The following is a 15,280-nucleotide window of genomic DNA, read 5'->3' as shown; positions in this document are numbered from 1 at the left end:
AAATCGAATAAGTGAAAAATAAAAAAAAACAAAGTCTAACTTACATATTAAAAAAATACCAAAACTTAAACATTGAAAATTTGGGAAATCGAAAAACTGAGAAATCGAAATCAAAAAATTGAAAAATTGCGAAATCGAAACATCAAAAGATCGAAAAATCGAAAAGTCGAAAATTCTGGAAGTGGAAGTGGCTAAAAACCGAAACATGGGGAAATCGAAACATCGAAAATTAATTCCGAAAAACTGAAAAACCGGAAAATCTAAAAACGAGAAGCCGAAAAATCGAGAAAAAACCGTCAATTGGAAAATCAAAAAATCTAAGAAGAATTAGGCAAAAATCGAAATATTGAGATATCGAAACAACAAAAAAGTGAAAAATCAAAAATTTAAAAATTCGAAAAATTGAAAATTTCTAAAATCGAGGAATCAAAACGTCAACAAATCGAAAAATCGAAAAATGTAAGATTTAAAAAGTCGCAATATTTTGAAAAGTCGAATAAGTAAAAAATCAAAAAACAGAAAATCGAAAAGTTTAAAAATTTAAAAATCGAAATACACATTAAATAGTCCCAAAACTTCAACATTGAAAATTTGGGAAATCGAAAAACTGAGAAATCGGAAAGAGGAAAAATCTAAAAGTCAAACAATTTAAAAATCCATTAATGGAGAAATTGAGAAATCGAAAAATCCAAAAATTGAGAAATTGAAAAATCCAAAAATAAAAAAACATAAATCCCAAAACTGAAACGTCGAAAAATTGGAAAATCAAAAAGATGAATTATTATCGAAAAACTGAGAAATCGAAATCGGAAAATTGAAAAATTTTAATTTAAAAAAACCAACAAACCAAAAGAATGGAGAATCGAAACATGAAAAATTAATTCCGAAAAACTGAAAAACCAGGAAATCTAAAAACGAGAAGCCGAAAAATCGATAGAAAACCGTCAAATCGAAAAAAATAAAAAAAAAAAATGAAAAATCTAAAATTTCAAAAATTCGAAAAATTGAAAATTTCAAAATACGAGGAATAAAACGTCAAAAAAACTGAAATATCGAAAAAATGTAAAATTTAAAAAGTCGCAATACTTTGAAAAGTCGAATAAGTAAAAAATCAAAAAAACAGAAAGTCGAAAAGTCTAAAAATTTAAAAATCGAAATAAACATTTAAAAAATCCTAAAACTTAAACATTGAAAATTTGGGAAATCGAAAAACTGAGAAATCGGAAAGAAGAAAAATCTAAAATTCAAAAAATTTAAAAATCCAGTAATTGAGAAATTGAAAAATCCAAAAATTGAGAAATTTAAAAATCGAAAAATTGAAATCCTCACATAAATCCCAAAACTGAAACGTGGAAAAATTGTAAAATCGAAAAATTGAAAAATCGCGAAATCAAAACATCAAAAGATCGAGAAGTCGAAAAGTCGAAAAACCGAAAAATTGAAAAATCGGAAAATTCAAAATTGAAAAGTTTTAACTTAAAAAACGGATAAACCGCAAAAGTGAAAAATTGAAACATGGAAAAACTGAAAAACCGGAAAATCTAAAGGCGAGAAAGTTAAAAGTCAAAAGAAAAAAGTTAAATCGAAAATTGAAAATTCCAAATATCGAAAGAGTGAAAAATTAATTCCAAAAAATTGAAAAATCGAAAAATCTAAAAATGAGAAGGCAAAAAATCGAAAGACTGTGAAATCGAAACAACAAAAAAGTGAAAACTTTAAAATTTCAAAATTCGAAAAATTGAAAATTTACAAAATCGCGAAATCAAAATATCAAAAAATTAAAAAATCGAAAAATGTAAAATTTAAAAAGTCGCAATATTTTGAAAAGTCGAATAAGTAAAAAATCAAGAAAACAGAAAGTCGAAAAGTCTAAAAATTTAAAATCGAAATACACATTAATAAATATCCCAAAACTTAAACATTGAAAATTTGGGAAATCGAAAAACTGAGAAATCGGAAAGAAGAAAAATTTAAAATTCAAAAAATTTAAAGACCCAGTAATGGAGAAATTGAGAAATCGAAAAATCCTGGAAATTGAGAAATTGAAAAATCGAAAAATTTAAATACATAAATCCCAAAACTGAAACGTTGAAAAATTGGAAAATCGAAAGATGAATTATGGAAAACCTGAGAAATCGAAATCGGAAAATTAAAAAGTTTTGATTTAAAAAACTGACAAACCAAAAGAGTGGGGAATCGAAACATGGAAAATTAATTCCGAAAAACTGAAAAACCGGAAAATCTAAATACAAGAAACCGGGAAATCTAAATACAAGAAACCGAAAAATCGAGAGAAAACCGTTAAATCAAAAATTGAAAAATCGAAAAATCTAAAAAGAAGTAGGCAAAAAATCAAAGGATTGAGTAATCGAAACAACAAAAAAATGAAAAATGTAAAATTTATAAATTCGAAAAAATTGAAAATTTCAAAAATCGAGGAATCAAAACGTCAACAAATCGAAAAATCAAAAACTGAAAAATCGGAAAATGTAAGATATAAAAAGTTGCAATATTTTGAAAAATCGAATAAGTAAAAAATCAAAAAAACAAAAAGTCGAAAAATCTAAAAATTTAAAAATTGAAATACAGATTAAAAAAATTCCAAAACTTAAACATTGAAAATTTGGGAAATCGACAAACTGAGAAATCGGAAAGACGAAAAATCTAAAAGACAAAAAATTTAAAAATCCACTAATGGGGAAATTGAAAGATTCGAAAAATCCAAAAATTGAAAATTTGAAAAATCGAAAAATTTAAATACATAAGTTCCAAAATTGAAACGTGGAAAAATTGGAAAATCGGGACATCAAAACATCAAAAGATCGAGAAGTCGAAAAGTCGAAAAACCGAAAAATTAAGAAATGGTATTGGTTAAAAATTGAAAAATCGGAAAATTCAGAATTGAAAAATTTTAACCGATAAACCGAAAAAGTGAAAAATCGGAACATCGAAAAACTGAAAAATTAATTCCGAATAATTGAAAAACCTGAAATCTAAAAACGAGAAGGTTAAAAGTCAAAAGAAAAAAGTTAAATCGAAAACTGAAAATTCGAAATATCGAAAGAGTGAAAAATTAATTCCAAAAAACTGAAAAATCGAATAATCTAGAAATGAGAAGGCAAAAAATTGAAAGACTGAGAAATCGAAACAAAAAATTCGAATAATTGAAAATTTACAAAATCGAAAAATCAAAATTTCAAAAAATTAAAATATCGAATAATGTAAGATTTAAAAAGTTGCAAAATTTTGAAAAATCGAATAAGGAAAAAAATAAAAAAAATAGAAAGTCGAAAGATCTAAAAATTTAAATACATAAATCCCAAAACTGAAACGTTGAAAAATTAGAAAATCAATAAGATGAATTATCAAAAAATGGAGAAATCGAAATCCGAAAATTGAAAAATCGCGAAATCGAAACATCAAAAGATCGAGAAGTCGAAAATTTGAGAAATGGATGTGGCTAAAAATCAAAGAATAGGAAAATTCAAAATTGAAAAATTTGAATGTAAAAAATCGACAAACCAAAAAAGTGAAAAATAGAAACACCGAAAATTAATTTCGAAACATTCTAAAAACGGGAAAATCTAAAAACGAGAAGGCGAAAAATCGAGAGAAAACCGTTAAATCGATAGTTCTAAAAAGAAGTACGCGAAGAATCGAAGGACTGAGAAATCAAAACAACAAAAAAGTGAAAAATCTAAAATTTAAAAATTCGAAAAATTGGAAATTTCAAGAATCAAGCAATCAACAAATCGAAAAATCAAAAACCTGAAGAATCGAAAAATATAAGATTTAGAAAAATCAAAGAAGTAAAAAATCAAAAACACGTAAAGTCGAGAAATCAAAAAATTTTAAAGTCGAAGTATTTAAAAGTCCCAAAATTGAAATTATAGAACATAAATAGAAGATAATTTTTAGATATTTAATTCCTTGGTTTCCTCTTGTTTTATGTTCGGATTGCCCGTTTTATTCTACCCGAATGTTTAAGGAATTATGACATCTTGCAGAATCATTAAAACATTCTGTATGCATTTTTGGTTGCATAAGCTATAACATCAAGTTAATTGTAGCAACAAAGAAAATTGATTCAACAAAACGATTTTAAATCATGGAAATATGTTTCCAAAATTATAGCAAATCAAAGAGAAACGACTCAATGACCAAAGTTAACAATAAAATTTATTAGGTGTAAGATGTGAATTGTTGGTTGCATAACTAAAATCAATATCAATTCAAATTCATCATTAATCGAACAAAACGCGGCTATCGATACCAAAATTATAACAATTCTTTGAAACGTAAGGCAATAATAGAAATACTTACTACTTAGAGGCTTCTGCTTCTGCTACAATTGTAGCAATGGCTCTCCTCTTCTTTAAAACAACAACAAGAAAACTTTATTATCTATAAAATTTTACACGTCTTAACAATATCCTATTTAAACGAACAACTTTTAAAAACTTAAACTAAAAAAAAAATACTAAATGTAGAAAAGATAGTCTTGGAAGTCAAAAATCCCGAATCACAAAAAAATCCGTTTCTTGAAATTATCGCAATTCTTCGTAAAAATGTCGGCAAAACGTTTTAAAGTCGATAAAAGATGGTAAACTTAAATAAAATCCTACCTGAACACGATTTTTCTATGAAAAATACGCTCAAAACACAACATACACCATTTTGAACAAGCATAGTTTTGAAGTTGGCTCGGTCTGTCAAAGTTGTTACCAACCAAAAATAATTAAAACTGAAACTAGAATAAAATGTTTAAATAATAAGACAATAATCAGATTAGTAATATTAATATCAGAATTAAATTAACTGCGAGCTAGAAGCACCCAATTAAACGGATGTTTGGAAATGGTCGGCAACCCGATATACATCGATGGAGAAATAGTGCCTATCTTCACAACTAATGTTAATTCTTGAGTTTCAGGGTTTGTTTGTAACTAATTATTGGTTTAAAAGGTATAATTAATTTGTTCAAAGTATGCTGAATTACTTTGTGGTATATTTTGATTTTAATAAGATAACATTTATGCAACGTTGCCAGATGTATTTCATCACCAATTTTATCAACGGACGCGTAAATGGCGCAGCAATTAGTCATTCGAAAAAAAAAAGAAATATGCAAAATCACGTGATTTTATTAATGAATAAAAAAACTTTATATTTAGTCAAGGTATAAAATAAATGACTGCACATTTTGCAGACGAAAATTGGCCGAGAAAAACCCATCGTTCACTGGTCGGCCAATTTTCGCCTCTAAAACAAGCACGCGTGATTTTATAAAACTTTTATTTACTTTTAGTACACCGTTTATCATTTCTTACATTGATACATCTCAGACTTACGAATATACATCCAATTTCGCACCCCACCACGTACAGCATGATAATTCCGCGCGAAGATGAATGAAACGGGGGAGCATAGGAACTCAATGGGTTAAACTCCGAAAAAATGTAAGAAATGATCGTGTTTTTCATATAAACATGAGGTAAATTTAAGTAATGCATAATCCTTATCGGTACATATTACAAATATATTTACAAGTAGCGTGCAATATGCACTTATCCAATGCTCATAGAGGCGGTCCGGCTCAGAACGGCCAATACAGCGAATATATTCACAGATGCATACACTTTCCACAGATATTATAAAATTTCAACAGTAAATTTCAACAAGAATTTATCTAAAAACGCAATATACCGCTATGAGAGGTATATCCACACTCGATAAAATGCTTGCAAAAATGAACATAGTCAGAAACTAAACGTGTGTGCACCTATCGAAATCAATTACTCTAAGTCAAGATCTGTGACGGTACGCAACATAATACATAAATAAAATAAATTAATGATCTCTTATGGAATGGTTCTTTTTTGTATTTCTTGTAGTTACGGGAGCACGAGGCAATTTCCTAAGTATTATCTACCTAACTCATCCTCCTACAGCAAATACAACGAAACTCTCTTGCTTGACGCCGGGTGATTCTGAAATAAAGCACATATAAAACAATTCTTGTAGACATTTTACACTTTTGTTATCTCTATTAACAATCTGAATCACAGCGGTCTATTGATTTAAACAGCGGCGCCCACGCTTCGTACAAGTCGAAACGTTCATCACTGTCACTCATTCATCAATCACACAAACACGTATTATCCCCGCGACACCGAAAATTGCAAGACTGACTAGCGTACTAATTGCCACCTAACCTACACCGAGCTGTCCCCTCTCCGCAGACACGGCATAGACTAGGAAGTCATTAGTTTAATCTCTGATGACCATTTCAGTAGAAACTAATACTGCAGTTCGATTTAGGGTCGTGCAACTTTAAGTTTAGCATCGCACGAAATTCCCCTAGAACCACCTCATGCATACCGTCCCAGCCCACTGGACACGCGTTCGGTTAAAACCAGCTAAACCCGTGTATAAAAATAATTAAAAATCGCCTGAGATCGATGCGCATGCGCACTTGACTTCAGGCGGCTTGTCCTGAGGCAGTGCGGAAAATCAGATTTTCCCTAAGTTATTAAAAACAACAATAATAAAATCAATAAAACAACGTGTACACTATTTTTTTCGTTTTTTCTTTTTGTTTACGATTTATCTTCACCTTTTCACGAGCCGCCCCCGCCGAAGCGTGAGCGCCGCCAACCCAACACAAAATCAACAGTTAGTAAAACATAAAACATCGACGATTAGTAAAAATAAATAAATAATAAAAAGAACTCCTGTACAGTGCGTAAAAAATTAAAACTAAGTAAGGAATCGCGTGTTGTCAGAAACGCAAAGTCATGTTTGACAATCCTGACAATCTTCTTCACTAGTGGACGGGATATTGATCGTGTGACTCTCGTTCCCAAAAATTAACCTTAGCCTCTTCAGCGGTAAGTGCGTCACCTCCGTCACCGCCACCTCCTCCGCCTGCTTCAGCTTGCGTTCCCGCCGCCGGTCCTTCGATTTGTGCCGCTTCTTCCTGTGGGAGTAGGGCGTGTACTCCACCCCCTCCACCCGCAGGACCTCGTACTCCGGCTCGAAGCTGTCCTCGCTCAGGCTGTTCCCGGACTCGATGACCTCGTCCAGGACCGGACTGCGCTTCATCCGCAGCGTGAGCTTCAAGCGCCCGCACTTCTCGGGCGTCTTCTCGCCCTGGCCCGGCTCTGGCGCGTACGGCGGCTCCATCTTCACGGTCCACTCGTTCTGATTGTCGTCGGGCTTCTCCTCGACGGGCTCGGGCTCCTCCTTGTCCCCGTTCGCCTCCTTCTTGCTCCTGCGCAGGCACAGCGAGTCCGTCTTGGTCTCCTCGTCGTCGAACTCGTATACGTCTTTGTCGCTATTGGCAGTGATATTGGCGGGTTTGGTGAGGCGAGACGAGTGGCGGGTCTTGATGCGGCCGGGCTTGATGGCCTTCTCGACGCCGTTGAAGTGACACTCGACCTGCGGCTCGAGCTTCGGCATGGCCGCCTCGACCGGCTTCTCCGACGCCAGGCATTTGTGGCTGCGGAGGGTGATGCCGTTCTCGGGCGACGGCGACGGCGTCGGGGGACGCTCTGGAAGTGTCTCTGCTACTGATTAGGATATGGTTACTCATTGTTAAAACGATTACACTAGGCGACATTTTATCACATTTTTGATCGCCAACAGTTAAATATTGTTAATAATCCCGCTTGAGTCATAATTTCTGCATATTTAAGAGGATTTATTCGAAAAAATTTTGAGATGACGTCATCAATTTTTTGGGAGGGATAAACGAATAAATTTTGATTAACGATTTTAAAAAAATTCGAAAAATCGAGAAATGGAAAAAATCAAAAAATCGAAAAATCTATAAGCCGAAAAGTCGGAAATCGTCAAGTCGAAAAATTCAAAAACCGAAAACTAAAATCTGAAAAATCAAAAAGTTGAAAAATTGAAAAACTGAAAAATCGAGAAATCCAGAATCGAAAATTGAGAAATCGAAAATTTGAAAAAACGAAAAACTGATTAAAAATTGATTAACCGAAAAATCGAAAATTCAGAATTACCAAAAACGGAAAAATCGTAAAACCGAAATATCGAAAAATTTGTAAATCGAAAAATTCAAAAATCCCAAAAATGAAACGTCAAAAAATCAATCCTTTATTGGTGTTAAAGAAAATTGAGAAATCGAAAAATCGAAAAATAAAAAAAATCGAAAAATGAAAAATAAAAAAAATCGAAAAACAGAAAAATCGAGAAGTCAAAGCATAAAAAAAAAACGAAAAATCGGAACAAAGTCCGAACAATCGAAAAATTGAAAAATTCCAAAACTGAAATATCGAAAGACTGATAAATCGAATAATCATCGAGTAAAAAAATGGACAAATCGAAAAATCAAGAAATTAAAAAATTTAAATAAAAAAAATCGAAAAATTGAAAAACCGAAAAATTGATTAATCGAGAAATCGAAAACTCGAAAATTTAGATACATATGCCAAAAATTGAAAAATTGGAAAATCGTAGAATTGAACGATCGGAAAATTGAAAAATCGAAAATTTGGAAAATTGAGAAATCGAAAATTTGAAAAATTGAGAAATCGAAAATTTGAAAAATTGAGAAATCGAAAATTTGAAAAATCAAAAAATTGAAAAAGCGAAAAATTGAAAAATCGAAAAAGAACTGAAGAATGGAATAATTGAAAAGCGGAAACATTAAAAAAATGGGAAACTGAAAAATTGAGAATCAAAAAATGGGCAAATTGTAAAACCAAAAAAATTGAAAAATTTTAAAAGTCGAAAAATCGAAAAGTGTAAAAGCCGAAAAATTAATTAATTCAGAAATCGAAAAATCAAAATTTGGAAATGCCAAAAATTGAAAAATCGAAAAATCGTAAAACTGATCTATGGGAAAATTGAGAAATTACTAAATTACTAAAAAATTACTAAAATAAAGAAATCGACAAATCGAAAATTTGAAAAATCGAGAAATTAAGCAAGCGAAAAATTGAAAATTCGAAGAAAAACTGAAAAATTGAGAACCAAAAATTGGCAAATCGGAAAAGCAAAAAACTGAAAACTTGGAAAATTGAAAAATCAAAAACCTGAAAAAATAAAAAATTGAAAAATCGAGAACCGAGAAATGGACAAATCGGAAAACCAAAAAACTGAAAAATTGAAAAGTCAAAAAATCGAAAAGTTGAAAAACCGAAAAATTGATTAATCGAGAAATCAAAAACTCGAAAATTCAAATATGCTAAAAATTGAAAAATTGGAAAATCCTAAAACTAAACCATCGGAAAATTGAAAAATCGAGAAATTGAAGAAGCAAAAAATTAAAAAATTCAAGAAAAACTGAAGAACGGAAAAATTGAAAAATCGAAAGCCTAGAAAAACGAAAAACTGAAAAATTGAGAATCAAAAAATGGGCAAATCGGAAAACCAAAAAATTGAAAACTTAGAAAATTGAAACAAAAGCCAAAAACAAAAGCCTGAAAAATCGAAAAATTGAAAAACTGAAAAATCTAAAAGTCAAAAAATCGAAAACTTGAAAAACCGAAAAATCAAAAACTCGAAAATTCAAATATGCCAAAAATTGAAAAATTGGAAAATCCTAGAACTAAGCCATCGGAAAATTGAGATACCGAAAATTAAAAAAATCGGGAAATTGAAGAATGGAAAAATAGAAAAATCCCAAAACTGAAATATTAAACAATTGAAAAATCGAAAACCTAAAAAATCGAAAAACTGAAAAACTGAGAATCAAAAAATGAGCAAATCGGAAAGCCAAAAAATTGAACAATCAAAAACCTGAAAAATCGGAAAACTAAAAAATTGAAAACTTGGAAAATTGAAAAATCAAAAACCTGAAAAATTGAAAATTGAAAAACTGAAAAATCGAGGACCGAGAAATGGACAAATCGGAAAACCAAAAAACTGAAAAGTTTAAGTCAAAAAATCGAAAAGTTGAAAAACCGAAAAATTGATTAATCGAGAAATCAAAAACTCGAAACTTAAAATACAGGGTCATCAAAATTGATTGAGAGAGTTGGTACCCCCTGTTTCTGTCGTGAAGTTTGTCAACCTTATGACAGATTTGTTTAAGGTTATATGGCAATGAATTCAGTGGCGTGACAAAAATTAGAAACTTCAAATCTGACAACTTATGTTTTTACCACAAAAAAAGTCGAAAAAAGACGCCACTGAGTTTTGAAATTTGAAACTTGAAACTTCAAATCTGACAGCTAATATTTTTATACAACTTAATAAACCAAATTATTCAAGTTCAGGTTTACCAACTCTCTCAATCAATTTTGATGACTCTGTATGCCAAAAAATGAAAAATTGGAAAATCCTAAAAATAAACCATCGGAAAATTGAGAAATCGAAAATTTGAAAAATCGAGAAATTGAAAGAGCAAAAAATTAAAAAATCCAAGAAAAACTCAAGAATGGAAAAATTGAAAAATCGAAAACCTAAAAAATCGAAAAACTGAAAAATTGAGAATCAAAAAATGGGCAAATCGGAAAACCAAAAAATTGAAAACTTGGAAAATTGAAACATCAAAACCCTGAAAAATCGAATAATTGAAAAACTGAAAAATCGAGAACCGAGAAATGAATAAATCGGAAAACCAAAAAATTGAAGAATTTAAAAGTCAAAAAATCGGAAAAGTTGAAAAACCGAAAAATTGATTAATCGAGAAATCAAAAACTCGAAAATTCAAATACATATGCCAAAAATTGAAAAATTGGAAAATCTTAAAACTAAGCCATCGGAAAATTGAGATATCGAAAATTTGAAAAATCGAGAAATTGAAGAATGGAAAAATGGAAAAATCCCAAAACTGAAATATCGAACAATTGAAAAATCGAAAACCTAAAAAATCGAAAAACTGAAAAATTGAGAATCAAAAAATGAGCAAATCGGAAAACCAAAAATTTGAAAACTTGGAAAATTGGACAATCAAAAACCTGAAAAATCGAAAAATTGAAAAACTGAAAAATCGAGAATCGAAAAATAGACAAATCGGAAAACTAAAAAATTGAAAACTTGGAAAATTGAAAAATCAAAAACCTGAAAAATCAAAAAATCGAAAAACTGAAAAATTGAGAATCAAAAAATGAGCAAATCAGAAAACCAAACAATTGAAAACTTGGAAAATTGAAAAATCAAAACCCTGAAAAAATGAAAATTGAAAAACTGAAAAATGTAAAAGTCAAAAAATTGAAAAGTTGAAAAACCGAAAAATTGATTAATCAAGAAATCCAAAAATTCGAAAATTCAAATACATTAAATTGAAAAATTGGAAAATCTTAGAACTAAACCATCGGAAAATTTAGATACCGAAAATTTGAAAAATCGAGAAATTGAAGAATGGAAAAATGGAAAAATGCCAAAACTGAAACATCGAACAATTGAAAAATCGAAAACCTAAAAAATCGAAAAACTGAAAAATTGAGAATCAAAAAATGAGCAAATCGAAAAATTAAAAACTGAAAAATCGAGAATCGAAAAATGGACAAATCGGAAAACCAAAAAATTGATTAATCGAGAAATCAAAAACTCGAAAATTAAGATATGTTCAAAAATAGAAAAATTAGAAAATCGGAAAATTGAGAAATCGAAAATTTGAAAGATCGAGAAATTGAAGATGCGAAAAATTGAAAAATTGAAAATAGAAGAAAAACTGAAGAATGGAAAAATTGAAAAATCCCAAAACTGAAATATCGAAAAATCGTCAAGTCAAAAAAATGGAAAAACCGGAAACTTAAAAATTCGAAAAATTAAAAAAAAACCTGCTAATTTTAAAAATTGCAGAACTGAAAAGCTCCAACATCGAAAATCGAAACATGGAAAAATCGAAAACCCAAAAAATGGAAAAATCTAGTCGAAAAATCGAAAATCAAAAACTTGAAAAATCCCTAAACTATAAAAAAATTCGAAAAAAAATCGTCAAGTCAAAAAAAAATCGAAAACCCGAAAACTTAAAAAATTGAAAAATTAAAAACCTGAAAATTTTTAAAATCGAAAAATTGAACGAAAAATGGAGAAATCAAAAAAGTTGAAAAACTGAAAAACCGATCGAAAAATCTAAAATTTAGAAATGCCAAAAAGTGAAAATTTGAAAAATCGAGAAACTGAAGTGAAAAATGGAAAAATCGAGAAATCAAAAAAGTTGAAAAACCGAAAAACTAATTAATCGAGAAATCGAAAAATCGAAAATTTGGAAATGACAAAAAATGAAAAATTGGAAAATCCATAAATCGGAAATTTGAAAAATCGCGAAACCGAAGAAGCGAAAAATTGAAGAATAACTGAAGAATGCAAAAATTTAAAAATCCCAAAACTGGAACGTCGAAATATTGAGACATCAAAAATCTAAAATATGGAAAAGCCAAAAAATGAAAAGCTGGATAATCGCAAAACTGAACTATTTAAAAATTGGGAAAATTTGGGAAATCGAGAAATTGAAGAAGCGAAAAACTGAATAATCGAGGAAAAATTGAAGAATCCCAAATCTGAAATGGCGAAAAATTAAGAAATCAAGAAATCAAAATTAAAAAACTGAAAAATCCAAGATTTTTTTTAATCTTTGATTTTTTTTAAATTGTTTGATATTTCACTTTTGATTTTTTAACCAAAAAGTGAAATATCAAAATATTGAAAAACAAAAAATTGAAAAATCGAAACATCAAAAAAAAAAACAAAAATCGAAGTTCCAAATCTGAAATATCGAAAAGTCGAAAAATCGTTAAGTTAAAAAAATCAAAAAACCATAAAACTTGAAAAACTGAAAAATCAAAAATATGAAAATTGAAGAACTGAAAAACTGAAAAATCGAGAATCGAAAAATGGAGACATCGAGAAAGAAAGAATCGAAAAATCTAAAAGTCGAAAAATCAGGAAATCGAAAAAGCTGAAAAACCGAAAAACTAATCAACAACTCGAAAAATCGAAAATTTAGAAATGTCAAAAAATGAAAAATCGTAGAACCGAACTATCGGAAAATTGAGAAATCGAAAAATTAAAAAATCGACAAATCGAAAATTTGAAAAATCGAGAAATTGAAGAAGGGAAAAATTGTCGAGAAACAAAAAAAAAAAAAAGAAAAATCGAAACGAAATAAACTGAAATATCAAAAAATCGAAAAATCGTCAAGTTAAAAATATCGAAAAACCGAAAACTTAACAAATTGAAAAATCAAAAAAATGAAAAACTGAAGAATTGAGAATCGAAAAATGGAAAAATGGAAAAATCGAAAAACCAAAACATCGAAAAATGTAAAAGTCGAAAAATCGAGAAATCAAGAAAGCTGAAAAATCAAAAAACTGAAAATCGAGAAATCGAAAATTTGGAAATGCCAAAAAATGAAAAATTGGAAATTCATAAAACTAAACTATCGAAAAATCGAAGTCGAAAAATCGAAAATCAAGAAATGGAGAAATCAAAAAAACAAAAAATCTAAAAATCGAGAAATCAAAAAAATTGGAAAATCCTAAAACTGAACTATCGGAAAATTGAGACCTCGAAAATCTGAAAAATCGAGAATTGAAGATGCGAAAAATTGAAGAAAAACTGAAGAATGGAAAAACTGAAAAATCCCAAAATTGAAACATCGAAAACGTGAGGAAGTAAAAATCAGTTGAAAATTTAAAAATTAGCCATTTAGTTGAAATTATATTTTTTTTACATAAAAAATTGGTTGAAGGGTATTTCGACAAAATTTCCCTCGCCCCAGAATTACGATAAAACCTATCCAGCTTTTTCGAAAAATTATAAAATTTTATTTTGCAAATTTAAATTGCAAAATTTTGTTAATACAATTTTGATTGTTTTTCAAAAATCTGGATGTCTCTGGTAAAAACTCAACACGGATTCATAAACTACACATGTAGGACTATGTTACTTGATACAATTAGAAAAAAATACTATTAGAAAACTCATGTCGCCTAGTGGTATTAGACTGTACTACGACTACCGCTACTCACCTGCCCCCGAAGGAACCCCCTTGCCGCTCTCGTGCTTGTCGTTGAACTTCTTATTCTGCTGCGTGGCGTCGCACACCGGGTCCTGATCACTATACGAACTCATACAACTACTCGCGTTGCTCTGCAGATCATCCAGCAGATTCGACCTCGAAACGCTGTGCGCGGCGCTCTGCATGAGCTCCTGGTTCGCTTGTCGCGCTTGCCGCCGCTGCAAGCGCGAAGTCCTCGAACTGACCGCCTGCTTATCCTCACTTATCACAGATTTTTTCACCTCCGGTTTCTTGGCGTCGTCCTCCTTGCCCCCGACACTCCCCGCACTGTTCTTCCTCTGGAACTCCCCAATGTCCGAGAACTTGCACCCCTGCGCGATCAGCAGCTCCGCGTCGTACTTCGTCAGTCCCTTCTGCCGCAACTCCTTCATGCTCAACGGCGCCACGATCTTCTCCTCGGCGCGACCGAACTCCTCCTTGTTGTTGTTGCACCGGATCTTCTGCTTAGTTCGATTGATCCTGTTGTCGGTCTCGCGCAAACGGTAGCCGTTCTCCTCCTTCTTGTCCGTCTCTTTCGCGAACGCGCCCGTACCGCGCCGCTCGCACGTCTCGCACTCGCAGTAGCAGTTCTTGTCGCCGAAGAAGTCCTCCCCGTAGAAGCACGTGATCTCCTCGCCCACCTCGATGTCGCGCAGGACCTAAACATCAAGCGGCTGTAGTTTTCGAAATTCTCGAATGTTTGCGTTACCTTGACGCAGGCGGTGTCCCTGCCCGTGGCGACGAACTTGCAGTTCGCCCTGCAGTCGTGGTTGATGTAGGCAGCCGGTCCGAGCCACAGCTGGGCGCAGTTCTTCCGGCAGCTGTACATCACCGAGAAGTCGTTCTTGCCGGGATGGAGGAGCTGCTTCTCTTCCTCTTCGGTCAGTTCGGCTATGCAACCGACCAAACACTCGATCTTCTCGTTCTTGTACCATTTTTTCGTCGACGATATTTTCGCGCCCTTTTGGCCCTCGAGCGAGTACCGGAAGCAGGGCTCGATCACGAAGCCCGAGTTGACGTCGAAGACGCGGAGGTAGCGGTAGATCTGGAAGCGGAGATTTAGAGTCGATTCTCGCAGCAAAAGAGTTTAGTTGTTACGAGCAAAAAAAATATGATACATGCTATGTAGAGGGAAAGAAGACTAAAAGAGAAAGGGCGTGATAAAGAGAACAGACAGAAATAGAGGAGAAAGAAATAAGACAGAAACTGATGGACAAAGATAGATGGGACAAAGACAAATAAGGCAAAGGACGGGCAAAAATTAGGATAAAGAATGGGTAAAAAGGAAGATAGAGGGTTTGT

At 31.7% G+C, this 15,280-nt stretch overlaps 1 protein-coding gene across 1 annotated transcript; it reads right to left on the bottom strand.

The window, feature by feature from the left end:
* Positions 1–5,278: 5,278 nt before the first annotated feature.
* On the bottom strand, positions 5,279–15,065 carry LOC135140774 (histone-lysine N-methyltransferase Suv4-20-like; the record flags this gene model as incomplete). Its single annotated transcript, XM_064071451.1, has 3 exons — positions 5,279–7,571; positions 13,950–14,637; positions 14,688–15,065. Coding segments are annotated over 3 exons (1,842 nt in total), but the record flags the coding sequence as incomplete, so codon positions are not given.
* Positions 15,066–15,280: the final 215 nt, after the last annotated feature.

This window comes from Zophobas morio, unplaced genomic scaffold (genome assembly GCF_036711695.1).
Source record: "Zophobas morio isolate AGI-343-1 ecotype UQ-CSIRO unplaced genomic scaffold, CSIRO_AGI_Zmor_V1 ptg000041l, whole genome shotgun sequence".
Lineage (NCBI taxonomy): Eukaryota > Metazoa > Arthropoda > Insecta > Coleoptera > Tenebrionidae > Zophobas > Zophobas morio.
Note: the sequence above shows the minus strand (reverse complement) of the source record. Positions and strands in the feature narration are given on the sequence as shown.